General features: G+C 53.4%; 1 protein-coding gene across 2 annotated transcripts; it reads right to left on the reverse strand.

The window, feature by feature from the left end:
- Window positions 1–432: 432 nt before the first annotated feature.
- FOXA3 (forkhead box A3) lies at window positions 433–26,070 on the reverse strand. 2 transcript variants are annotated; one of them, XM_067557344.1, is made up of 2 exons: window positions 25,759–26,070; window positions 433–2,498 (listed from the first exon to the last, which is right to left on the reverse strand). In XM_067557344.1, the coding sequence occupies exons 1-2, from the start codon at window positions 25,828–25,830 to the stop codon at window positions 1,317–1,319; spliced, it is 1,254 nt and encodes a 417-aa protein (XP_067413445.1). In that variant the 5' UTR covers window positions 25,831–26,070; the 3' UTR covers window positions 433–1,316. The 2 variants fall into 2 exon arrangements, with proteins under 2 accessions (XP_067413445.1, XP_067413444.1); XM_067557343.1 differs by having other exon boundaries at window positions 25,717–26,070.
- Between the last annotated feature and the right edge of the window lie 1,524 nt (window positions 26,071–27,594).

A 27,594-nucleotide genomic window follows, 5' to 3' on the forward strand; every position in this document is an offset into this window, starting at 1 on the left:
AGCTGGATGATGTATCATGGGAGTCACAAAACTGGTGCATCATGGGACACGCAGTCCACCCAGGAAGCTCAGCCCATAGAGGAAATGACTGCACGAGGCACTTGAATTACAGCTCCCATCACAGACACAGCTTTATGTCAAATTGGTTAGAAACAAAATGTTTCCTCATTTCTCAGCCAGCCTTTCTGGAATGTTTCATTCCATGAAAATGTTTGACATTTCGATTGTTTTGGACAAAATCAAATGTCAGAATATCGGCATGTCCTGCAGGACAGAAATTCTGATTTTCACTCAACTCTTCTCATGTAGCCCAATCGCTACAGAATTCACCTGACTGTAGCAACGTGCACAGGGCGGTAATCATGATGCAATCTCCTATTTAGACAGAAAAAATGTTGCAGCGAAGAAGTGTTTTTTTTTTAATGATCTTGAATACCAAAAAAAAGTAAAGACATATTTAAAACGAACCATCCACAAACACATCCCTCTCTAAAGTATGATATATTAAAACCGACTCTATTAACCCCTTCTCCAAAGCAAATATTTAAATATAAAGCCATTTACAAAAAAAACCAACAAAAAATCTAGAACAAATTTCCCCCTCAGGCATCACACTCATGGGGCCAAATCTGTGCCTGGCGTAACAATGCCCCTTGCATGTAACAGTGGAGTCCTCCCATGTGTGGATTGCGGTGGTTTGGGGATCCCCTTGAGAAGCTCTTGGAAACTGTAACATTTGGGCAGAGACTTCCATGTTCTCTGGGCACAACGAGGGCTGCTCCCAGGCTCAGAGTTCGAGGCCAGGGGCTGGATGTACAGCTCTTCTGGGACATGTCTGAATCAGACTAGGTTGCTCATCAAACACCCAATCCTAGCTGTGGAGGCCCCTCCACAGCTGCTGATCTCAGTGGTGCCGTTGTGGTAGCTAATAGCACAGAACCAAGGGCAGCATCCCAGCTGGCCTGGTGATCGGTCGGCGCGATCTCCCAGGAGGTGGCCAGGACAGGGAGGGATGTGGAATGTGTTGACCCACCTGGCCATTACCATGGAAAAGACTTTGCCCTGCTACCTTGAAAAGTTTGGCGATGGGGTGGGGATGGAGGTGAGGAGGTTGAGGGCGTTTTCCACACCGCCAAGGAAAGGAGCCTACACTCTGAATGGTGCCTGGCACAGGAGCCAATCTCTCATTCCTTCCCCCATGTCACACGTGGTGGACAATGGAAGGGAGCATTTCACAGTCGGGGGGTGGATGGGGAGATGGCGTCTACCCCTCACCCCCGATCTCTCCAAGCAGCTGTGGCTCTGGGCAGGAGCCGTTATGAGGCATTGAGCAGGGAGCGGCTGTACAGACTCTGGTAGTAGGAGCCGGTTTCGCTGAGCGAGGTGGCCGTCTCGTAGGCATGTTTGCCATCCAACGCAGGGGGGGAGCTATAGCTACTGTAGGCCATGGCCTGCTCATAGGCCTTCAGGTCGATCTTGTGGCTCTGCTCGGAGGACATCAGATTAGTGATGGAGAAGGGGTGATTGAAGTTGTACTGAGGGTCCATTTTGAGGTCGTTTGGGAGGTCCAGATTGGTGAGGGAGGGGGGGAAGTAGTGGCTATTCATTGGCTGAGAGATGGGGGAAGCTTCAGAGGCTGGGGACGAGCCCTGCACACCAGAGCAGTCCAACTGGACCAGACCCCTCTGCTCCTCAGAACCGTGGGAGGCATCTGAGTGGCCCGACTCAGCCCCTTCGGAAGCTGTGTTGGGGCTCTGGCCTTCCTGGAGCCGCTCTGGGTGCTTGGGAGCCTGCTCCTGGGGGCCGGAGGGCTTGGTGTTGGGCTTCTTGGCCTTGTCTTCGATCTTGAAGCGCTTCTGGCGCCGCAGGTAGCATCCGTTCTCGAACATGTTGCCGGAATTGGGGTGCAGGGCCCAATAGGAGCCTTTGCCCGGCTTGTCCGGGGAGCGGGCTACTTTGACGAAGCAGTCGTTGAAGGAGAGCGAGTGGCGGATGGAGTTCTGCCAGCGCTGCTGGTTCTCCCGGTAATAAGGGAAGAGATCCATGATCCACTGGTAGATCTCATTGAGGGTCAGCATCTTACTGGGGGCCTGCTGGATGGCCATGGTAATGAGGGAGATGTAGGAGTACGGGGGCTTGGCGTGAGTCAACGTGCGCCGGTACGACTTGTTGATCTCCTTGGGCCGGTTAATGCCCGAGGCCGGGTACCCCAGGGGCGCCAGGGACTGGCTCATGTTCTGGTAGGGGGCCAGGGAACTGATGGTGGGCGCCTGGGCCCCCAGTGGCGTCAGCACCGGGCTGACAGGTGACGTCACACTGGGGAGGCCCATGGGGCTGGGCGAGCTGGTCAGCCCGGTGATGGAAGGGCTGCTAAGGCCACCGTTCGGGTAGGTCACGTTTATGGAGCTGGGGGAACTCAGCGAGTTGAGCGTCATGTAGGAGTTGATGGTGTTCATAGGCCCCAGGCTGGAGGTCATGGTGCTCGCGGATGGATAGACCTAGGAGAAGCCAACGGACAGAGTGAGTCTTGCACATCAAAGTTAGCCTAGCAACTACCACAGAGGACTTCGGCCTAGTCCCGAGGCAACCTAGTCGGGGGCATCAGTTACGTGAGGCAGGGTCATGACTCACATACCACAGTCTGGCTTCTGCTCTCAGCTACACTAGGGTAAATCTGGACACAATGGACTTACTCCTGGTTTGCAGTAATGTAGTCAACAGCTGGATTCGGCCCCAAGGGGACAGGCCAGGGATGGTTTATAACAGGGAAAGTAACAACCAGAAGGGTATAAGATAGAGGGCTGTAGTCTGAACCCATTTACACTGGTGTTAACTGGAGTGAATCCAGATTTACATCAGTGGAACTCAGATCAAAATCTGGGGTTCTAAACTATTGATTTCAATGTCACTCCAGATTTACACCAGTGGAGCTGAGTTCAGAATCCAGGCCTAACTCCCTTGATATCAGGAGTGACTCTAGATTTACACCAGTGGAGCTGAGATCAGAATCCAGCCCCAACTCCCAAGACCAAACTTTCTAATGTGAAAAAGGAGCAGCAAAACCTGCTTCTTTTACTGCCAGCTCTCCTTGGGCCTGTGAAGGGGAAACAGGAAGGCCACAAACCCAGTATTTTTCCCCCTCCTCTCAGGTCACCTTTAAAGCAGAGTTTATTAAATAAACAGCTTAGTGCCATTCAAACTGGGATCAGGTTCTCAGGTGTAAGAATGGCGCCTGCTGTTTACACTAGATAGGGTTTCACTGAAAGGGCTATTGAGCCACATTTACCAGCACTGCCCAACTGCCAATCAATGCATTCGGTGCCACCTTGTTCCTCACACTGCACGTTTCCTGTCTGTGTTGCTGAGCGTTGCTACGTTGCTTTGCAGGGGCCTGATTGGAAGCCCACTGACGTCAACAGGAAAACTGCTGTTGATTTCAATAGGGTTTTGACCAGGCTCCAAATCCACCAACGATGCTCATCCTCGGAGCCAGGACTCCTGGGTTCCAATTGTAAATGGCCACAGCTCTGCAAAGTGCTTTGAGATCCCATGATGAAAAACGCACCTGTCTAAGCGCGGCTAGAAACTGGTGCGATGATGGCAGAATGGGTTTGCGACCTGGCTTCGTTCTTCTGGGACAACTGTGGGTCTGACTCTGTTCCAGGGCCATTCAACACAATGGGAAAGAGTCAGATCCTGTCAGTCCAGAAGGGGCCATTAGATCCCCCAGTCACCCCTGAGCTGAGCCCCATGACCCATCTTTGGCTGAAACATCTTCCACAAAGGGATTGTGTCCAGGCTGGATTGGGAGAAACCAAGAGCTGGTGAACCCACCCCTTCCCTGGGCACTTTGTTCCTGTGGTTAGCCACTTGTGTGACTTTAACTTCCAGCATTGGCTCTTGCTCTGCCTTTCTCTGCTAGATTTCAGAGTCCTTTAGTGCCTGCCTGGGATTTTCTCCCCATGAAGATACTTAGATACAGATCGAGTCACCTCTCCATCTTTTCTTTGATCAGCTACACAGACTGAGCTCTGTCAGTCTTTCACTATCAGGCATTTTCTCCAGCTCCTGATTATATTCGTGGCTTTTCTTACACCCTCGACAATTTGTCAACATCCCTTTTAAAATGCAGACCCCAGAGCTGGATGCAGGATCCAATTTCAGTCTCACGTATGCCGGATACAGAGGGAAAATCCCCTCCCCGCCCCAGCTCTGTTTATACAGTTACGGTTTGAGATCCTTTATTGAACAGCTCTGATTGAGTCAAGACTTGCCTGGGGAGTAAATAGTTCCAGGGAAAATTTCCAGACAGCTGCTGATTTGCCAAGGTAGGAATCAGCCCCTGAGGCTTTGGAGAGGGCAAATCAGACAGGTGGGCATCCTGCAGCCAGGAAAGACAGTGGGGCAGGACTCTGCTCTACAAAGATGATTGGGCCCCATCACCTTTCTCCCTTGTCCGGCAAAGCTCTAGAAATGAGGAGTGAGGGAAAGTGCTTGTACACCACAATGACAGGTGCCTTGTAACAATGATAGATACATAGATAGATAGATTAAACCTTTATTCAAACATAACTATTCAACATTGACATGCTATCAGGAATTCAGAAAAGAGCTACAGAAATGTGGGGGTCTGCAGGGACTGAGGGTTGAGGCATCTGTATCTGCCTGGTTGGACGAAGAGGTGACATAGGCACCATTTTTTAATGGTTAGGACTATATTGGTTTAGAAACAGGCCAGGTGAAAGCAGCTCACACCCTAGTGTGGATGCGGTTACATCGCTATAAAGGTGCTTAGGGCAGTTTAGCTTATTCCTGGAATTTTAGTTACAGCAGGATCCACCAGGCTTTTTCCCCTGACACAAACCAGATTCCTGAACCTTCACCCCAACCCAACCCAAAGCCCCACCAGTGTGCACCCAAACTTTTTTGCTCCCATGAAACCTTCATTCAAAATTCACAGGGCTCTACTGCCCAGGTGAGTTGAGCTCTTCTGTATCACTTCCAGCCTTACCTGGCTTCCCCCAGCCCTGCTGCACTATCGAGCAGCACTTTACAGACACTAATTAGTCCTTCTCTCCTTCTTATGAGGTGGGCGTCGCTAGTTCCATTGTACAGATGGGGAAACTGAGGCACAGAGTGGGGGCAGTGGGAAGCACCCAATGAAGCACCCAAGCAAGCAGGTTAATGGTAGAAAACCCCAGTCCTATGCTTTAACCATGAGGGCTTGCTCAAAGTTACCCTGGGCATCTCGTGCCACCATTGACATTGGTGCACAGTGGGCGTGAAAAGTGACCAGATCACAGCAGTTCATGCTCTGGACCTGCTTGGCACTAGTCTCAGTAGCTGTGTGAGTGGGAGGGAGATGGGGATCCAGGACCAAAGCTGGGCTGTGCCTAGGCAGCAAAGGGATGTCTATGGAGGAAGGGGTAAATCTTGGAGGCAAATGGGACGAGATGAGGGCTCCTGCATGGATGGGGACATTCTCCAGAAAGCAGCTGTACAACCTCTGCTCACTTTAAGAGCAAAAAAACAAAACAAGCGACCCGTTTCTTCAGCTGCAGACTTGTCAGTCTGGAGATGTAACTGTTGCCTCCCAGGAGTCATAGTTCAGGCACCTCATGCTCCCCATTCTCCTCTGAAGGCCGGGCTCTCGGGTTGGACTACATCTCTCATGGTGCACCATGGCCTTCTGTCATGGTGAGGGAAGGTAGTTGCATCATGGGAATCCCTGGCTGTGGTGCACTATGGGAGATGTAGTCCAGCTGAGGAAATTGCCCCTAACAGCAGAACAGGGACAGGAGGAAACTGAACTACAGCTCCCGTGAGGCAGGAATCCGAATTGAGCTACTCCAGTTTTGGGGCCTGTTGGTTTTTCAGTGAAAAGCTGAACATTTCAGACCTTCGTCACACCCAAATGTCCATCAGTGGAAAACCCAATTTTCTATCGAAATACTGCATCTTCCACTCTGCAGGATCCCTCAGCACCAATCTCCATGCCAAATTCTCCTGCTCCTGGGGCCACCTCTGGTGTAGAACGTGGCAGCCAGCAACACTGCCTCATAACGTTCCCTGACGGGAAGGAGAACACAGTGTGGCCAACCCCAAGTGTTCAAAAATCACCAATTTGGTCTCTCAAAAAATCTTGGGGTTCTACTGCTTGAATAGAAGGAACCCAGATATTTACTTTGTTTAAAGGAAAGTGGAGATTCTCACTTAGTCCCCTGACTCCAGGAGCTGGGACTTTTAGAAAAACACCGACTAGTGAGAGACTCGTAAAATTGTGAGAGTTGGCAATGCTGCAGTTTCTTCTGAATCTCCCTGTGGACTTCAGGGTGCATGCTAGCATATTAATCAAGGTCAGTATGCATGCTGCTTTGTTATTGTAGGGTTCTTGTGAGCCCTGGGCCGTGCACATTGCTTTGTTACTGTCCAGCTGCTTTTGCCACTAGTCTCCTCGAACCAATTTTTAAAGACGTTTTGCCCAGTTTGGTTTTAAAAGAGTCGTCGACTCAATGACTTTAAGGCCAGAAGGGACCATCATAATCAGCTAATCTGACCTCCTGCACAATGCAGGCCACGAACCTCATCCCCCACTCCTGCAACAGGCCCCTAACCTCTGGCTGAGTCACTGAAGTCCTCAAATAATGATTTAAAGATGTCAAGTGACGGAGAATCCACCATTTACTCTAATTTAAGCCTGCAAGTGACCTGTGCCCCATGCTGCAGAGGAAGGTGAAAAAACCCCCATGGCCGCTGCTAATCTGAGCCAGGAGAAAATTCCTTCCCGACACCAAATACAGCGATCAGTTAGACCCTGAGCGTGTGGGCAAGACTCAGTAGCCGGACACCTGGAAAATAATTCGCTGCAGTAACTCAGAGCCCTCTTCATTGAGTGTCCCATCACTGGCCGTTGGAGATATTTGCTGCTAGCAGTCGCAGATTGGCTACATGCCATTGTAGGAAATCTCATCCTATCATCCCCTCCATACATTTATCAAGCTCAGTCTTGAAGCTAGCTAAGTGTTTTGCCCCCACTGCTCCCCTAGGAAGGCTGTGCCAGAGCTTCACTCCTCTGATGGTTAGAAACCTGCATCTAATTTCAAGCCTAAATGTCCTGATGGCCAGTTTATATCCACTTGTTCTTGTGGCCTCAGTGGCGCTGAATTTAAATAACTCCTCTCCCTCCCTGGTATTTAGCCCTCTGACGTATATAGACAGCAATCATATCATAGAATCATAGAGGACATAGCGAAGGGTGAACTAGATGATCTAACGGGCCCTTCGAGCCTTAAGCACCATGAACTTTTGGCGAGCAGCGGGGGATGGGCTCCGAGAACCTGCCAAAGTTTGTTCTGTGTTCATAGAACCAGAGAAGATGAGGGTTGGAAGGGACCTCAGGGGGTATCTAGTCCAACCCCTGTTCAAAGCAGGACCAACCCCAACTAAATCATCCCAGCCAGGGCTTTGTCAAGCTGGGCCTTAAAAACCTCTAAGGATGGAGATTCTACCACCTCCCTAGGTAACCCGTTCCAGTGCTTCACCATCCTGCTAGGGAAAAAGTTGTTCCTAATATCTGACCTAGACCTCCCCCACTGCAACTTGAGACCATTGCTCCTTGTTCTGTCATCTTCTATCACTGAGAACAGCCTAGCTCCATCCTCCCTGGAACCCCTTTCAGGTAGTTAAAGGCTGCAATCAAATCTCCCCTCATTCTTCTAGTCTGCAGATTAAACAAGCCTAGCTCCCTCAGCCTCTCCTCATAAGGCATGTGCTCCAGCCCCCTAATCATTTTTGTTGCCCTCCGCTGGACTCTTTCCAACTTGTCCACATCCTTCCCGCAGTGGGGGGCCCAAAACTGGACACAATACTCCAAATATGGCCTCACCAATGCGGAATAGAGGGGAATAATCACTTCCCTTGATCTGCTGGCAATGCTCATACTAATGCAGCCCAATATGCCGTTAGCCTTCTTGGCAACCAGGGCACACTGCTGACTCATATCCAGCTTCTTGTCCACTGTAACCCCCAGGTCCTTTTCTACAGAACTGCTGCCTAGCCTGTCGGTCCCCAGTCTGTAGCTGTGCATGGGATTCTTCTGTCCTAAGTGCAGGACTCTGCATGTGTCCTTGTTGAACCTCATCAGAGTTCTTTTGGCCCAATCCTCTAATTTTTCTAGGTCATATATCCTCTCAGCCTTTGTTTGGTTAGTTTAAACAAGCCAAGCTCTTTGAGTCTCCTCTCCTAAGGCAGGTTTTCCATTCCTTGGATCATCCTAGCAGCCCTTCTCTGCACCTGTTCCACTCTGAATTCATCTTTCTTAAACATGGGAGACCAGAACTGCACACAGTATTCCAGATGTGGGCTCACCAGCACCTTGTGTAATGGTCCTAATGCTTCCCTGTCCCTACTGGATATGCCTTGCCTGAGGCATCCTAGGACTGCGTTAGCCTTTTTCACAGCTGCATCATGTTAGCAGCTCATACTCATCCTGTGATCAACCAATATACCCAGGTCTTTGTCCTCCTCTGTTGCGTCCATCGGATGCGTCCCCAGCTTAGAACAAAAATTCTTGCTCTTAGTCCCTAAGTGCATTCTTGCACTTTGCACTACTACCTTTCATCCCAAATCTATGCAAAGGCTGCCACAGGGCTTTGCAAACAGACTGAGCTGCAGAACGAGCCTCTAGGTCAAAACTTGCCCCTAGCCACCGTGGCAGGGCACTGGGACCCCTAATAATACTGGGAGAAGGGTTAGGGCAGGGGCTAAGAAGGGTTAGGGCAGGGGCTTATTTTTGCAATACAGTGTTGGCAACCCTACACAACAGCGCCCTGATCTCGGTCACTGTGTGTCTGGGCAGTGCTCAGCTGGCACGACGGGGTCACACGATGGTCTCAGTTGGGGTCTCTTTGCACCACCATAACACAAAGAGTGAGCTTTCCCTCTGCCCGGTCACTGGTGAGACGCTAGCCAAGGCTGCCCTGAGCCCCCCTGTGAAATCCCCACGTTGCTGTTCAATCTTTGCTTGGCTCCTTCCTGGGCAAGCTGGGCGGTCCGCCTGTGGGGCTGGATTCAACATTTTGCTACAAATTCACTCCCAACTCTGGCTTGGACTGGCTCCATTGCCCCTCCACAGCCTGAGTGCACCTCCCCCCGCCATCTGACCTCAGCACAGACCCATTGTCCCCCCAGCCCAAGGGACCCTCCCCTCCCCATCTGACCCAGCCAGGAGACAGCTTTCCCCAGAACCCTGTGGCTGCTTTGGCAACTCGTAACTGTCTCGGCAGAGCAGGGGGCAAAGCACGCCCCTCCTGACTGATGCAGCCACTCCTAGTCCTGGGCAGGCTGGGTTACGCACCCCCAGTTCTGTAGCAGCCTCTGCCCCGCTCAAGCCACAGAAAGAAATAACCCTTCAGCATGGCTCTGCTCCGGGGCCCCCAGGAGGCTCTCAAAGCTCCTCACAGACATGCTTGGGTCAGTATTGTCATGCCCATGCTTGCAGAGGGGGAAACTGAGGCACAGTGTTGGGAAGTGACTTGTTGCCAAGGTCCTCCAGACGTCAGCAGCAGAACTGGGAATGGAACCCAGGAGTCCTGACTTGCACCCCACCACTCTAACCACTAGATCCCACTCCCCTCCCAGAACTGGGAATGGAACCCAGGAGTCCTGGCTTCCAGCCCCCCACTCTAACTACTAGACCCCACTCCCCTCCCACAACTCAGGACAGAACCCAGGGAAAACTCCTTCCCAGCCCTGAACCTGGTGACCAGTTAGACTCACAGCATGTGGGCTAGACCCACCAGCCCAGCATCCAGAGAGAGGATTTTCTGTGCAACCTCAGAGCACCGGTCCACCACGTCTCCAGCTGTGGCTAACCTCTGATGCTTCAGAGGATGGTGGGCAAAACCCCCAGAATGCATCTGTCCAATTGTACCTCTCACTGTGACTCCCAGCTGCCCACCAGCGTCTGGAGCATTCGGAACGAGGAAGGGAAATGGGGCCTTCCTGGTGACTGGAAATTTTCTGTGTGGGTCTGTGTGCAGGCTCTCCCGGGCACATGCGTGTGCCTGCTTGTGTGTGGGTTTGTGCGCGAGTGTGTACGCATGCTTGTGTGCGTGAGTGGGCATGCGGGTTTGTGCATATGAACGTGTGCATACGCGTGTGCATGTGCACGTGTAAGTGGGTGCTAACGGGTGTAGGTGTGTGCATACAGCACGGCGTATAACGCACACGCACCAGGCCCCTCTGCTCCTGGTGTGCCAGTGCTAGCTGAGCGTGCTCCCCCAGCTGTGAGCACCGACATCCCCAGCCCAGCCACCAGGACTGTAGGCATCAACCAGCCTGAGACTGGCACGCTTTGTCTGTGTCGGGAGGAGACGGACGGTTGCCCGATTCTTTAGCAGGTCACAGGGTGGATTGAGCTGGGCCCTGAATGAGGTCAATCTCCTACCAGCATAACTGCATCCCAGGACAGGTCCGGTGGCTCTTTCTGACTGGCTCATGCGGGGCCACCTGGCGGATGCAGCCATCTGGGTGAATTTCAGAAACATCTGTGCAATTGTGAATTGGGGAGATGGACACGGGATGCCATTTGCATTGAGTGTGCAGAGAAATATCAGTGAGTAGGATGGATCCCAGCCAATGTCAATCAGCCGTAGCTTACTGAAGTCAAAGGTCCAGATCCCAGCTGGTGTCAGTCGGCCATAGCTCTGTTGGAGGCCGTGTGGAGGACATTACACACAGTGCGTACTCCTGATGCTATGGATGGGCAGAGCAGCGCCAGTTCCAGGAGAATGCACATGTTACGGAATGGACCCTGAGCCAGAACCAACAGCTGAGAGGCTTCAGAGCTGATGTTTTGGTTCTGGCCCATCTCTCAATAACACCCTGGCACCTGGGAGGACATCCTAGGCCTATCTGGCCCTTGCCTGCCATCTGATTTCAGATGCATGGGCAGGAACATGTTACCTTGTGGTACCTCTGGACCAGGTAACCTCACCCACTGCCTCCTTCCCCCTGTGTGTGGGTGTCTGGGGGAGGTGGAACAAGTGCCCAGGCCACGCTGTCACTGCCTCAGCTGAGTGTCCCCAGCTCTGGTGTCACCAGCTCCCACTTGAGGGGCTTTGGCCAGGATGTGGGGAACCTCCATTAGCCTGGGGAGACATTAGCTCAGCTGCTCGGCCCAGGTCAATATCCCATCTCTGCGTGGGAGTGACTCAGGGTCAGAATTCCTCCTGGTAATGAGGGGGTTCATAGATTCATAGAGTCCAAGGCTGGACAGGACCACTGTGATCATCTAGCCACCCTCTTGGATAACCCAGGCCAGAGACTGGCCCCACAACACTTCCTAGGGCAGGTCTTTTAGGAAAAACCATCCCATCTTCTTATAAACATGGCCAGTGCTGGAGAATCTGCCGTGAGCTTGGGGAAGTTGTTCCCGTGGTTAATTACTCTCCCGGTTAAAAATTTACCCCTTATTTCCAGGCTGAATTTGTCCAGCTTCAACTTCCCGTCACCGGCTCATGTTCGACCTTTGCCTGCGAGGCTGAAGAGCCCGTTATAAATATTTGTTCCCATGGTCGGTGTTTCTACGCCAGGGGTCAGATCAGCCCTTAACCTCCTCTGTGTTAAACCAAGCAGACTGAACTCCGGGAATCTAACCCTATAAGGCAGGTTTTCCAAACCCTTCATCAGTCTTGTGGCCCTTCCCTGACCCCTCCCCAATTTATCCTCATCCTTCTTGAACTGCGGGCACCAGACCTGGCCCCCGGATCCCAGCAGCGGTCTAACCTCTCAGCTCCTATGCAGGATTCCCTGGGGATGCATCCAAGGACTGCATTAGCCCCTTTGGCCGCAGCGTCCCACTGGGGGCTCAATGTTCAGCTGATTCTCCACCAGGCCCCCCCGCTCTTTTCAGAGCCAAGCTGCCCAGGATAGAGTTCCCATCTCATCAGAGTGGCTGATAGTCTCTGCTCCTAGACAAACTGACTTTATTGAAACGCACATTGTCTGCTTGTGCCCAAGAGTTTGCTATTACTGTGGCTGTCGGTATAATCGCACACTAAATAACTGGCTAAATGCACTACAGCCATCACACAGAAATCCCTAAACACCCAGCACCTGAGTCTGCTTTCAGTGACGCTGGCCTGGGCCTGGAGTAGCTCCACTGGCATTAACTGACTTGTTCCCCATTTCCACTTCTGTAAACTCAGACCCGGGTCCAGTGCATAAAATGTCTTGGCTCCCTGGTAGGAGCTAGCATTAGTTCCCTGGCTATGGAGAGGGGTCATGGGCCAGGGGACTGGGCACTGGCTTGGTACTCAGAAGATCAGAGTTCAAGGCACTGTGCATAAGTTTCCCTCACCACCCTTGCCTATTTGGGCTGTACTCTTTGGAGTAGGGACCATACCTGGCTATGGGTCTGTCCTGATCTCAGTTACTGTGTGTCTGTGCCACACCTGGCACAGTGGGGCCCTGATCTTAGTGTGTGTCTGGGAAGTGCCTGGCACAATGGGGCCCTGGTCTCGGTCACTGTGTGTCTGGGCAGTGCCCATGTAACATACATATGTATATATATATATATATATGGGACCAATGTAATATTCATAGTAGGACTCGGGATTAGACTGCAGGGTTGGAGCCTTAGATGGTAAAATCTTTGGGTTTGCAGATCCAGATCCTTTCCTCAGTTCCACTAGCACAACTGCATTTACACCAGCGTCACGGACATGAGAATCTGGCCCTGCACCTTTAACTGCATTGAACAGCGCCATGCACAGGTGTGGTGCTACAGAGCTAAGAAGCAGAGAATTTCACAGCTGGGCCTCCATGGGCTTTGCACGTCCCACACACACCTGCTATCCAATTCCTGGGTTAAGCACCTCTGCTGGGAGGGTGATTAACCCGGACAGCAGGAAAGTGGTGGATTTGCCATCTCCTGAAGGCTCAGGATGCAGCTGGGCTGCCTTGCTGGCCGAGATGCTTGAGCCCAAGACAAGTGCCGAGGTTTCATACAGTGCTGATGGGGGGATGTTCTGTGGCCTGTGTTGTACGTGGGTCTGGCTGACAAAGGACACAGGTCTGGATGGGGCCTTCTGGGTTATGGAGTCCAGGCCCTGCTATCACAGCAACCCTGGGAGATCATCCCGGTGAGAAACTTCTCCCGCTCCACCTTCAAACAAGTTCAGCTGTTTGCTCCTCCATGTTCCCTGGGAGAGGCCGCTCCAGACTCCCACCTCCCCTCCAATGGCTAGAAACCTTCTTCCCATTTGCAGCCTCCACTGATTCCTGGCCCATTTATCCCCAGTTGTCCTGGTGCCAACACTACCCCTTAGCTTCACAAGCGCTTCTCCGCCCCAGGGCTTCCGCTGCTGGTGTGTTTCTAGAGAACGGCAGCTCCCCTCGCGGCTTGCCTCTCATAGGTGCAACAAGCCCCTGCCCAGCTCCTTCAGTCTCCTCTTGGGAGATGGGTGCTCCTTTCCCCAGATCAGCTGAGCAGCACAGCTGCCGCCCACGTGATGACCTCACGGGCTCTTCTGGCCTTCCCATCTACGAGCCTATGAATTCCCCAGCTGCCTTCTCTCAACCCGGACCGGCAGCACCTAACAAGCTGTCCTAGAGCGTGAGCCTGAGTCAGCCTCTGTTCGGTCTTTGTGGATCCGGCGCAGAGTGGGATGCATAACACACCCTGAGCTGCGGGTTACATAAACACGGACGCTCGGCTCTCTGTTCCTCAGTTTCCCCTCTGTATAGTGGGGATAATGGTAAGCACCACCTCTGTAAAGCACTTGGAGCTCTCCTGATGAAAAGAGCCAGAAAAGAGCTGGGGATTATTAATTATTATGATTTACTATTAATATTCATGTACTTTGTCATTCCAACAGCCCACAGGCCTGTCTGAACAAAAATCTGCTGTGCTTGTCCTGTTCGTTAGCCTTTTCATTATTCTCTTAGTCCAGATGGCTCAGTTATTTTCCCATCTGGTGATCTGGACTCAGAGCCAAGGTTAAAACCAACACTTTCCCCCTAATGATTATAATACACATCAGAATTTAGACCATCATAAGTGATGATTAGTAGTAATGTTAGGGTAAGATCTAGAGGCTCCAACCAAGATCAGAGCTTCATTGAGCTGGTCGCTGCCTAGACACACAGTGACCAAGATCAGGACCGCATCGTGCTGGGCGCTGCCCATACGCACAGTGACCGAGGTCAGGGCCCCGTTGCGCCGGGCGCTGCACAGACACACAGTGACCGAGATCAGGGCCCCGTCGTGTCAGGTAATGCACAAGCAAAGTGAGAGACAGTCTTTGCCCCAAAGAGCTCCCGGTCTGAACAGCCGAAGGAAGGATTGTTACCTGCATTGTGATAAGAAGGAGCTAAGGCCCTGGGAGATTTGGGGACTGACCCAAGGTCACACAAGGAGATAGTGGCAGAGTTGGGAATCAAGTGTGAGGCTTGTGCTTTAAGCAAGGCTGAGTAACCTCAGGGTGCTCTGCAAATATTAACCAAGTCACCCTCCCCACCCCCTTCTGGCAGGTAGGCCAGGGTAATTAGCCCCACTCTACATAAGGGAAACTGAGGCACCACGTGAGTGGCAGGGCTGGGAAGACTGTTGAAGAGTCCCAGGTCTTGGCCCATTGAGCCAGCTGGCATTATTAGCTCCCAGGATCTCCAGTGTAAATATTGATTTCCCCCTTCCCCCACTCGCCTTCTGCTTCCTATTTCCTTGCTGCCTGATTGCTTTTCAGTGCTTATCTCCCTGTCCTTGCGTCAGCGCCATGTCATTCAGCAGGGAGATCCTGCTACAGATCATGACTGTCTGCAGCGAGCGGGTATGGCCAGAGCAGAGAGCCTTTCTGGCCATGGACAAGCCTAGGTGGTATTTGGATGTCAGGAAAAAGTCTGCGAAGAAACATTTTCATCTAGTTACTCCCAATTCTAAATATTCTACTAACTAGATAGATAGATAGATAGATAGATAGATGGGGTGTATGGGGATGGATAGACAATCTCTAATCTTTTCATACATTATTATTGTTATTTTTACAAGGCACCACGCCTCTTGCCTGAAGGCAAACACCCAGCTGTGTACGTCTCCTGTGCCTGTGCGTGTGACTCCATGCCCCAGGCGTGCAGTGTGAGTTCTGCCCATGTGGGCCTCTCTGCAAAGCACGTGTGTTTGTGGCAGGGCTTCTGCATGGATCCATGTTGCTCAGCATGGAGGCATTGCAACAGCAGAGGATTTTGGTGTCTCTCACGGCCCGGGTGGCCCCAAATCCTTTCCAAACAGGGCTGCAGACAGGGTGATTGTGTAAGAGCCATTATCCCCTCGCAGCTGCTCACCCGCAGCCTTGGACATTAGCATCAGCTCTATTGCAAGCCGGGGGCAGGCCAATCCGGACACCAGGGTTCTCTGCCCCTCCCTTGAATGGCAGAGGCCGCCCTCCCCCACAAGCCACGCACACAACGCACAGGTAGGCTGGGAACTCACGACGCTGTAGACAGTGCCCCCCGGTTCTCCCCACTGGAGACTGTGCCTATTACGAAGCCGTGCCCCCCATGCAATCACCCAGATGCCCTCAGCCCAGGCCGCGCGCTGCAGCGAGCTGAGCCCATGGAGGAGGGTTAGTTTAGGCCCATCACTGTTAGTTTAGGCCTAAAAACCCTGAGATTGGCTGATAAATCAAACCCAAAACATCTGGGAGGCGGTTTGTCGGGCATCTGGATTTGGGCCCTCCTCTTTCCACCGCCTGTTCCACGCACCCACTTGGGCTAGATGTGGAGATGATTTTAAAACCAGGGAGAACCGAGATTCTCCCATATCCCAGGTGATGGCGCTTGAAGAAGCAGGCCGCCAATTCCCAGGCTCTGGAGAGCTGGCACCACCATATTGAGTGCCTCGGCTCAGCTCAGCCCCTTTTAGCAGTCTCCTGCTCCCCCCGACTTCCCAGTTAATTTTCACCCCTGCGGCCGCCTCTCAGCTACCAGGGCTGTGCCAGATCAGCACTCCAGTCGGTGCTGGGCTTGCTGGCCAAATCCAGCCCTTAGTGAATAACCACCAGGGGCTCAATCCTGGGGCCACACCCACTAGGTCAAACCCTGAGGTGCCGGAGTCTGTGCTAGGGGAGTGATGGAGGAGGAAGAAGGAGGGTGGGGTGGGGTGGGGTAGGGCAGAGTGGGGAGGCTGGCCTGGGACTCAGCAGATCAGCTTTCAGGTCTCAGCTCTGCTACAGATTCTTCTTGTGACCTTGGACAAGACATTTAATCTCCCTGGGGCCCTGGTTTCCCCATCTGTTAATGGGAAGCAAGAGTTCTTCCTTTGTCTGTTTAGACTGTAGGGGCTGTGTCTGGGCCGCACCTGGCACGACGGGCCCTGATCTCGGTCACTGTGTGTCTGGGCCGCACCTGGAGTGACGGGCCCTGATCTCGGTCACTGTGTGTCTGGGCCGATCTTGGTCACTGTGTGTCTGACAGGCATTCGGCCCGGCAGCACCTGGCACAGGCCCTGATCTCGGTCACTGTGTGTCTGGGCAGCACCTGGCGCGGACTGTGTGTCTGGGCAGCCTTGATCTCGGTCACTGTGTGTCCGGCACGACAGGCCCTGATCTCGGTCACTGTGTGTCTGGGCAGCACCTGGGCGATGGGCCCGGTCACCTGGCAGTGCCTGGCGCGATGGGCCCTGATCTCGGTCACTGTGTGTCTGATGGGCCCTGATCTCGGTCACTGTGTGTCTGGGCAGCACCTGGCACAACGGGCTCTGATCTCGGTCACTGTGTGTCTGGGCAATGCCTGGCCCGACGGGGCCCTGGTCTCAATCCACCTAATAATAAACATCCAGTCAATAGACCAAGCCCTCGGCTCTTAGAGGAGCCACTTGAGATTTTGCCTGAGCCAGGATTTAGCTCAGTGCCTAGAGTCCCCTGAGCTGGAAGGGACCTTGGGGTCCTTTCCTGCTCGTGGCAGATGTCTCAGTGCTGACTCCAGCACCCACTCCTCTTTCTGCATCGGAGCAGGAAGAGAATCTGCTCCCCCGGCACCCACCTGGGCCCAAGGAAAGAAACAGTTAGTAAGGGGCGGAGCAGGGAACCCGACACGTGAACTGGCCCCAGACCCCTTGGTCACGGTTCCTCCAGACACGGCCGTTTCCGAGCCTCTTTGCTTCTGAAGAGCCCAGGGCACAGGGGACAATCAGGCCATTGTGCAGGGCCCAGGACAGGGCGCGGGTGCTGCAGGCTGGGAAGGGACCGGCTCTCCAAGCCCAGGCTGTGGGATGTGCTGCAGTCCAGCTCCAGTGCTGGGGATGGAGGCAGAGCCGGGCAGTGGGCGGGGCGGGAGACTTCCTGATGCAGGAGAAAAGGCTCACCGTCAGGGCTGGGAGAGAGACACTGAGGGGTCAGGCTGAGACGATTCCCCTTCTGTGCTGGGGACTCCAACCACATCCAGGCCTCTGATCCTTCATAAGATGAAGTCAGCATTTTTCAGATGCGGAAACTGAGATACAGAGAGGGGCAGTCCAAAGTCACAGTGCAGGTCAGTGACAGATCCAGGCCTAGGACCCTGCCGTACTCCTCTCTGCTCTAAGCACTAGACCCCACTCCCCACCTAGAGCCGGGGATAGAACCTAGGAGTTCATGGACCCGAATCCCATCGCACTAGATACTGCCTCACCAGTGCTGAATAGAGAGGAATAATCACTTCCCTCAACCTGCTGGCAATGCTCCTACTAATGCAGCCCAATATGCCATTAGCCTTCTTGGCAACCAGGGCACACTGCTGACTTATATCCAGCTTCTTGTCCACTGTAACCCCCAGGTCCTTTTCTGCAGATCTGCTGCCTAGTCCATTGGTCCCCAGTCTGTAGCTGTGCATGGGATTCTTCCATCCTAAGTGCAGGACTCTGCACGTGTCCTTGTTGAACCTCATCAGATTTCTTTTGGCCCAATCGTCCAATTTGTCTGGGTTACTCTGTATCCTATCCCTACCTTCCAGGGAATCTACCTCTCCCTGCAGCTTAGTGTCATCTGCAAATTTGCTGAGGGTGCAATCCACCCCATCCTCCAGATCATTAATGAAGATGTTGAACAAAACCGGCCACAGGATCGACTCCTGGGGCACTCCGCTTGTTACCGGCTGCCAGGTAGACATGGAGCCATTGATCACTACCCATTGATCCTGATGATCTAGCCAGCTCTCTATCCATTTTATAATTCATTCATGCAACCCATACTTCTTTAGCTTGCTGATAAGAATACTGTGGGAGACTGTATCAAAAGCTTTGCTAAAGTCAAGGTATGTCAAATCCACGACTTCCCCACATCCACAGAGCCAGTCACCTCATCATAGAAAGCAATCAGGTTGGTCAGGCATGACTTTCCCTTGGTGAATCCATGTTGACTGTTCCTGGTCACCTTCCTGTCTTCCAAGTGCCTTAAAATGGATTCATTTGAGGAGCTGCTCCATGATTTTTCCAGGGATTGAGGTGAGGCTGACCCCTCTGTAGTTCCCTGGATCCTCTTTCTTCCCTTTCTTGAAGATGGGCACTATATTTGCCTTTTTCTAATCACGTGGACCTCCCCCAATTGCTATGAGTTTTCAAAGATAATGGCCAATGGCTCTGAAATCACCTCAGCCAACTCCCTCAGCACCCTCGGATGCATTGCATCTGGCCCCATGGACTTGTGTATGTCCAGCCTTTCTAAATAGTCCTGAACCTGTTCCTTTAGCACTGAGGGATGTTCACCTCCTCCCCATTCTGTGCTGTCCAGTGCAGTAGTCTGGGAATTGACCTTGTCTGTGAAGACAGAGGCAAAAAAGGCATTGAGTACTTCAGCTTTCTCCACATCCTATCACAAGGTTGCCTCCCCCATTCTGTAAAGGGCCTACACTTTCCCTATCCATGTTGGATTCCTTTTCTTGGTCTTCTGGTGTCTGAGTATTTAGGCTGAACTTGGGTCAAGGTTTCAAGCTTTTCTCCACAACCACCAGGGTGAGACACTTACTTCATTAAAAAAAAATGCAAGCTGCGTTTCTGGTGAGTTCACGTGACTCCTGGAGGTGGAGCTTTGAGAAGCATGTAGCAAAGTCTGAGTCACACAATAAAAGTGGAGGAGTTGGCAACACTGCGGGGGTGTGTGTGTGTGTGACATGCACTTGAGTATATGGGTGAGGTGGGTGTCAATGGCCCTACTTCAGAGTGTGTGTGTGTCTGTGCGGGTGTGAGAATGAGCCTGTTTTAAGGTGTGTGGGGGCATGACCCTGCCTTAGAAAGCCTGCTGATATCTAAGGCGTTTAGGAACTGGGATCCCTGTCCCAGCTCTCTCTCATCCCCGGTGCTATTGTGCAGTGGTGCTAACTCTCGTCATCTTCTCGTGATAGCTGGTGTTGTCCTTAGAGCCCCAGCTCCTGGAGTCATGTGAGTCAGCGAGAAGCTCTGCTTTCCTTTGGGTTTTTAATCACCATCCAGCACTCCTAGTTTCTGAGAAATGCTTGAAAGGGTGACTCCAAAGGGCTCCAAAGCCAGGTGAGGAAGACAGAGAGCCCCGGAGAGAGCTCACTGTTTCTAAGCCAATCTTGTATTTGCTCCCCAACTTGATGCTTCAGCCAAACCTTTTTTTCTAGAAACAAAGGTCAACCTGCTAGAAAGGATCAGATCCCCTGGTGTAAATCAGTATTGCTCCTTTGGCTTCAATGGAGCTCGTTTACCCCAGCTCAGGTCTGGCCCCATTGATCCCAATGGAGCTACGGCCAACTGACACCAGCTGGGATCCAGCCCATTGATCCCAATGGAACTATGCAGATTTGCTCCAGTGATGGTCCCAGATGTTTCAGCTTCCAGTTTCCATTCTTAAAACTGAAAAGGGTTTAGCAATAAATATGAACTAAAACAAGCGCCTTCTGCCTGTGCTAGAAACCCACTTCCCTTCTTTCTAGTGGGGACATTTTTATGTCGAAGACGTAGCTCACCAATTAAGCGCTGCGTAAAGGAAAGAAAGAAGGAAAGACGGACGAAGGCTAGCAGGGCTGCATAGCAGGAAGGCCCGTGTTTTATACTCCTAGTCCAGATGACGTGTTTTGGTGGAACAGCTTTTCCCGTCATGGAGCCGGCTGGGGCCACCTTCCAGTGGCTGGTGGCTGGAATGCAGTTCTGGACACATGCACAGATGGATCCAAAGCACATACAGCAGCACCTTCCCCCCCCCCCGAAGATTTCACAGCAGCGCCATGTGCTGGCCTCTCACCATTGTCCATTTTACAGAGCGGGGTGAGTGACTCACCCAGGTCTCACTGTGAGTCAGAAGCGGAACCGAGACCGGGACCCTGCTTGCACCTGCTTTAACCACTAGATGCCACTCTCCCTTTCCCTGCCAGCAACAGAACCCAGGAGTGCTGACCCCCAGCCTTACTGCTTTAACCACTAGACCACTCACAGCGTCCTAGAGCAAGGAACCCAGGCATCCTGCCCCCCGTTCTTCATGTTCTAACCACCAGAAAATCAACTTCTCCAAAAGACCCTCCCGCCCTGGGCCATTACTATGCAGTTGCAAGCTGCCACCTAGGAAATTCTTCAGTGTAATTTCCTCCACCCCACCCCTCCCGCAACAGAAGCCTGAATCTCCTCTAACACCGTTTGTAGGCTATGGAAACTCCACTGGCTTGGGTGAAATTGCTCCAGTGGGAGAGGAGAATCCACCCCCAAAATCTATCCAGGTAACTAAACCAGCCTGTGCTTACGCACAGGGCAGGAAACTGACATGCCTGAATCAGACAGATGCAGGGAGCTATGCAGAGCAAGCCAAATGCATGCGATGAGTTTCTAGTGCAAATGGCACTGCTCCCTTTGCTGCAGCGCTCAGCCCTGTGGGTGTCCTGCTGTTTGATCGGGATCCATGCCCTGTGATGATAATGTTACAGCAGAAGTCACTAGATGGTGCCGTCACACATGGCCACCCGGCTTCTTTCTCTGCAGTGTACAGTCTTTGCAGAGAAGCTGCCTCTTTCTTAAGCTTTTTACACTGGTTTTAGCCCAACCATGCCAATAACCAGAGCTGGGAAGGGAATTCACTGTCACTAGTTTGGATAAAAATGTGGACTTCACCTGATCACTGGCATGGGAGCCTTTTTGCCTGCCAGCAAGTTGGCCGAAAGGGAAAGCGTCACTGATCCTGGTGCAAACACGCCTTGGTGTGACTATTCACATTTAGAAAGCTCTCGGAAGGCAACCAGGGGGCCGATGTAACTGGCTTAGGGAACCAATCGCATCTTACAGATAGGATGAACTTTAGGACCCCCTCCCAATCTGCCAGACAAAGATCTAACAAGATGCAATGATTGGTGGATCAAGCTGGACAAATTACGACTGGAAATAAGGTGAACATTTTGAACGGTGAGATAAAACGGAACTGTTTCCCGAGGGTCGTGGTGGATTCTCCATCACCGGCAACTTTTAAATCAAGATTGGATGTTTTTCTAAAAGATCGGCTCTGGGAATTATTCTGGAGAAGCTCTATGGATTGTTTTATCGAGAGGGTCAGAATAGATGATCATAATGATCTCTTCTGACCAATAAAAGTGGGGCCTGGGTCTTTACTGGACCCGCTGCCATGGGCTGAATCTCAACCTGGCCTGAATTCCTTGCTGTGAATGAAGAATAGATGTTGTATTTTTCAGTACAGCTGACTGGAAAATGGAAAGAAAACCATGGCAGGATTTTTTGCCCCCTGCCCTGTGTTCCAATTATGTTTCCTACCCGAGATAATAGACATTAGCCACAGAGGAAAGCAGAGTTCTGGGTAAGGATCCAGCGGCTCTCAGTTCTATTCCCAGCTCTGACACAGCCCCCCTGTGTGACCGGAGGCAAGTCCCTGCCCCTCTATGCCTCAGTTTCCCCAACTGCAAAATAAGGATAATACCTTGTCTTGTTATTTAGGCTGTGATCTCTTTTCAGGGCAGGGCCTATCTCTCCCTCAGTGCCTGCAGCGGCCGGCATGACGGGGCCCTGATCTCAGTCACTGTGTGTCTGGGCAGTGCCCGGCGTGACGGGGCCCTGATCTGAGTTAGGCATTATAGTTATTCAATTAACCACTGTTGCATTTTATTTTCCTAGATGGCTGCTCTGATAGTGCAGCAAGGTTTATTTGTCCAGATTTTGCCACATGGTGAATTAAGAAACAGGCACAAAATCTCAGGCCCAGCAACTCCAGAAGCGCTTGCAGTGGTGGGAATGGGCTGAAGCATGGCTGGGGGTTAAATGGAAAGCCAGGAGAGCAGATCTGTTGTGACCCTGATGTCTTTGCCTCTGGCTCAGGGGAAGTCAAAGGAAGGGTTGTGGTGGAATAAAGGGCTCTTCCTGTACAGGGTTGATCCTGAACATCCTGAAGGTGGGTGTATGGGAGACGAGTCCCCGGTCCAGTATCACTTGCAGAACATGGCTGCTCTTTGGAGACTGGCCACTACTTTTTGAGCCGCTCTGTGCTAGGAAAACCTGCTGGTGGAGGCTACATGGCTGCAGCTGCCTCAGGGCAAACCCTCATGTAGACTCACTGATGTGGAATGGGGCTGGCATCAATGCGGTGACACGGCTGCAGGGCTGCAGCTACCAGAAACCCAGAGTAGACAGGAGATCTGGTGTGTAAATGGGAGCTGAGCACGACTGACAGTCTGGCTCCAAGGGACTGAGAAAAGGAGGATTAGTGGCTGCTTTGGGGAATCACAGGCCTTTTTATTAGAGTACTGGCTACAAGACACCAGCAAGGACACCACAGACACACAGTGACCAAGATCAGGACCCCATCGCGCCAGGCGCTGCCCAGACACACAATGACTGAGATCAGGGCCCCATCACACTGGGTGCTGCCCGGACACACAGTGAGAAACAGTCTCTGCCCCAAAGATCAGGACACAGCTAAGGGAGCATGGGAAACTGAAGCATAGAGCGGGGAAGTGACTTGTTTGCCTAATAAGCCAGTAGCAGAGGCAGGAATAGAAGCCAGTCTGGGGAGTTCAGTTCCCTGTCCAGGCATGGGAACACCTGGCCTGGGAAAGGGAAGAGTTTTGGTGATTTATGCTGATGTCAAGTACCGTAAAGCTAGAAGCTTCTGTGGAGTGTCTTCTGCCTGGGGGTCTGGCCCACTGACTCGAATGACTGACACTGGCTGGGATCTGGCCCCATTGACTCCAATGGAGCTACGGCCGACTGACACCGGCTGGGATCTGGCCCATTGACTCCGATGCAGCTATGTTGATTTTCACCCGATGAGGATCTAGCCCCATTGCTTACAGTGGAGTCACTCCTGGTTTACACCAGGTAGAGATCTGGACCTTTACTTCCCCGGCAGGCTGTGGGCTGGGCTCCCCTTCTGGCTCCAGGCTCTGGCGTGGTTTCTGGGTGGAACCCCCCCGCCCCCATCACCTGCCCCGTGTTTGCTCTCCTGCTGGCGTGTTTGCCAAGGGAGCACCTGGCCCCGATCGCTGGGGATCGCCGGCTCCTCCTGCATGGCATCACCGTGGGAGGGGGGCTGGCCCCAACCCTGCCCCAGCTGCAGTCCAGACTGGGCCAGTTGGGGTGGGACTTGCACAGGGGAGGGGGCAGCTGAGTCATGGGGAGCATGGCAGGGAACAGCCTGGGAGTGACCCCCAGGTGGCCAGGATCTCTGTCGGCTGGGAGCCCCAGACGTACCCCTTGCGTCCCGCCCCGGCGACCCAGCCACCTGGCTGGCGATTCTTGTGTGACACCCATCACCGCGGTGCACAGCACGGCACACCCTCGGCTGCACCAGGCCTGTGTGCTGGAGTGGGAGCGGGCGCTGAGCCTGGTATTCCGTGCGCGCAGGGAGAGCCCAGCGCCGGCGGGGAGAAGAGCCTGCAGGCCCCCGGATGCACAGCTCAGTCAGAGAGAGTTGCTAGGCGTGCGAGTGACCCGCTCCAAAACCAGCCCCCAGTAACAATCGCCAGCAATGCGTAGATTGCGATCCATGGCCGGCCTTTGTGGCAACGTGGACGAGGGCCACGCCCGGCTTTGTCGTTAATTACATGAATTACTGTTCATTATTCATTACTGAGATGAATTGATTATTAGATTAATTGTTTTCACTGTGTTAAAGTCTGAGGGCCTTCGTCCATTTACATCCAGCCCCTACGGTACCAAAAGCCCCACCGAGAATCTATCTGTCTGTCTGTCTGTCCCCGCACACCGCCTATCTATCCATCTATCAGCTAAGGAGTGCACCGTTGTTTTAGATGCTGACGATGTATTAAACCCTGGGGGATCTTTCTTTCTCTTGTCTCCCTTGCCGAACTCTGCGCTCGCCCGGCTGTCTCTACCCCCTTCTATCTCCTCTAGGGCCAGACTGGGGTTGTGCGCACGGGGGGGTGGAGGGCGCACGGGGGGGGGGTGGAGGGCGGCCTGGTTCTGCTCTCGGCTCACAGAGGTGTCAGTCCGGCGTGCCTCCTCAGCACCGGCGCTGTCACGCGGGGTTACACTAGCATGGCCCAGGAGCTTGCGCCGAGCGGCCAGGGCCCGGCGCAGCGGGAGCACCGCCGTTAGGTCTACTTTCCTCTTGCTCACACCGGGGGCAGATCAGGAAGTGTGCGGAGTAAAACTCAAGCAAGAGGAGGATCCGGCCCATTGGCTGCCTTGGGCTTTGGATCTGGTGCAGGGGGCTGGATCCTAGTGATTCGGGCCCGATCCTGTGTGATGCTGCCAGGCCCAATTCTGCTCCTCTTCCCCTGGGGTCAGCCCCGCTCTGCCGGGCACTGCTCAGAGCTCCCAGCAGGGAACTGACTCGGACCCTTTGAAGGAGTGGGTCTGGAGAGAGGTCCAGGTCTGGAGGGCGTCACGCTGTCTGGTGCTTTGCTGACAGCTCCAGCTCCTGGAGTCCCATGATCACGGGCAAAGCGAATCCATACCCCGCCCACGTGGCGATGGAGGAAGTGGTGCCCAGACCAGGTGGCAAAGAGAGAGCTGCAGGGGGCTGGGGGCTTTGTAAAATCTCAGGGTTTCTCAGCCAGCCCGGGGCTTTGGGGCAGGTGATTTGTGAAGGCTGGGGGCGTGCGATGCCCAGGCTGGGGGTGGGGGATGGGGCGAAGGTGCCATGAGATGAGGTGGAAGGAGCGTCCCTTCCCCTGCTGTCTGCTCTAGCCCTGCCTCCTCCTTGCTCACACTCTCCTCAGTGGTCTCCAGGAGGGTTTCCTGGGAAAGCAAACCCACCGCGCTGCCTGTGCGGGGGGCTGCATGGGTGGGTGTCGCACATGTGAGGAGGGGGACCCCCAGCAGATTCACACATACGCCCCCCACCCCCCCAGATCCGAGCCCAGGTACACCCTGCCTTCTATCCCAGGCACCTCAGCACGTTTCACCCCCTTTGGCCCCCGGGAGTTTAATATCGGAAGTCGCCCGCAGGCAGAACGGGCCCCAGTACCTTTGCTGTGTGACAACAACTGCAACTTCGCCAGAAAGGAGACTGAAAAACCCCAAGCGGCAGAAACCGCCTCGGGTGTTCTTTGATATGCCGCACTGCCCCAGAGCTAGCTGCATCGCAGCTCCAGATGTAAACTGCACTTCCCAGGGGTGCTGCCCTCCCCCAGAACAGATCCCTTTAAAGGGGGGACTGGAAACCAATGTGATTTCCCCCTCGTTCCAGGTAGAAATTTGTTTGTAACGTCCATTTTCTCCCCCCCGCCTCCTCCTCCCCCGAATATTACAAAGCCACGTCCTCTAACCTGACAGCTAGAATTGGCTAAAAGCTGCCCCGCTCGCCGTACCTCCGTGGGCTCGCTGTAGTACGCGTTCCAGTCGGAGATGTCGTGCGATTCCATTTTGACGGATCCCAGCATTCCAAGCCCCGGGCACGAGGAGCCGATTTGCAGATTGTCTTCGTTAAACCCAATCCAACTCGTTTTCCAGGGCCGCTCGCTGCCTTCCTTCTCAGAGACGGCCCTGACGCAGGGAGCGGGACACGCCGCCCCCGAGCCGGAGCACGCTGGAAGGCAGAGGATGGAGTTTGCCTGGCTGCCAGGTGGGAAGATACGCGGCTGGGCGTTGATGGGAAAAGCGAGAGGCCGCGGATCTGGGACGGTGTCAGCGCCCCGAAGAACACACACGAAGAACTCAGCAGCTCCCCATGGCGAAGGGACAGTCAATATCGCGCCAGCTGCTGGGCTCCACGGCCCTCCACAACCTTGCCTGGCCGGAGCCTGCACCGCGCGTGGCACCCTCTCCCGTGGTGGTGGCGATCCGAGGACAGCAGCTTTCGCCCCTTGCCCTGGGCTCCCAGCTCGCTCCCTGCTCGCTGCACAGGGGCTTTATAGGGCAAGTCCTGATGCCACCTCCCACCCTCTGGCTCCCAATTTAAATAGTTCCCTGCTAGCCAAAGCCCGGGCCCGGCAGTGGGAGCCAGGTCGGTTCTGCCCCCTGGTGGCAGCAGAGGGACACAGCGCTGGGATGCCGGGGCTAGAACGGCCGAAGATCCAGGCCGAGACAAGGAAAGGTCGAGGCCTGCCATAGTCAAAGGTCAAGAGGCAGCTCTGTCCAGAGACCAGCTGGCTTTGCTGGCTCACGTGGCTCCAGAGCTGAGCCTGGGGCGGGTCGAACTGGGAGGGCACAAGTCAGTGCCTGGCAATGCAGCTGGAACAAGCTAGCTGGACAGATAGCCAGAGAGGTGTGGATGGGGACAGGCAGATCAGATCGGTGGTTTGCAACCTTTTTCATTTGCGGACCCCTAAACAATTTTGAATGGAGCTGTGGACCCCTTTGGCAATCTTAGACATAGTCAGCGGCCCCCCAGGGCTCTGCGGACCACAGGGGGAAAACCTCTGGCGTAGCTAAATGGGTGTGTACGGGGGTGAATGGTTAGACAGATAATCTATGCATCCCCATACACACCAATCTATCTGTCTATCTAGACAGTGTTCGGGTTGCCCAATGACACCTTGTGTCCTCCCAGAATGTGGAGAGAGGCTAAACGTAAACCTGGAGAACCAGGAAATGCAAAGTTAAGCTACACTCCCCCCGCAACTCAAGGTGAAACCTGCCCCAGAGCTGGCACAAGCCCCTGGCGTGGGTCAGGACATGGGGCAGCAAAGGCTAAGCAGCTGCAAATGGAGTGGTGGCTTCTCCATCTCTTGATGGCTTCAGCTCCAGGCTGCAGCCGTTCTGGAAGAGACGCCAGAGTCACACACAAGCAGTTGGGCTCCATACAGGGGCCAATTCACAGGGCTGCGACATAGCGAAAGGCGAACTAGACGATCTAACGGGCCCTTCTAGCCTTAAACCATGAACTTTTGGTGAGCTGCGGAGGATGGACTCTGAGAACCTGCCAAAGTTTGGTCTGTGTTCATAGAACCAGAGAAGATGAGGGTTGGAAGGGACCTCAGGAGGCATCTAGTCCAACCCCTGCTCAAAGCAGGACCAACCCCAACTAAATCATCCCAGCCAGGGCTCTGTCAAGCCGGGCCTTAAAAACCTCTTTGGGTGGAGATTCCGCTACCTCCCTAGGTAACCCATTCCAGTGCTTCACCACCCTCCTAGGGAAAAAGTTTTTCCTAATATCCAACCTAGACCTCCCCCACTGCAACTTGAGACCATTGCTCCTTGTTCTG

Source organism: Emydura macquarii, unplaced genomic scaffold, assembly GCF_026122565.2.
Source record: "Emydura macquarii macquarii isolate MOO-44397 ecotype Brisbane River unplaced genomic scaffold, CSIRO-AGI_Emac_v2 contig_1790, whole genome shotgun sequence".
NCBI classification, from domain to species: Eukaryota; Metazoa; Chordata; order Testudines; family Chelidae; genus Emydura; species Emydura macquarii.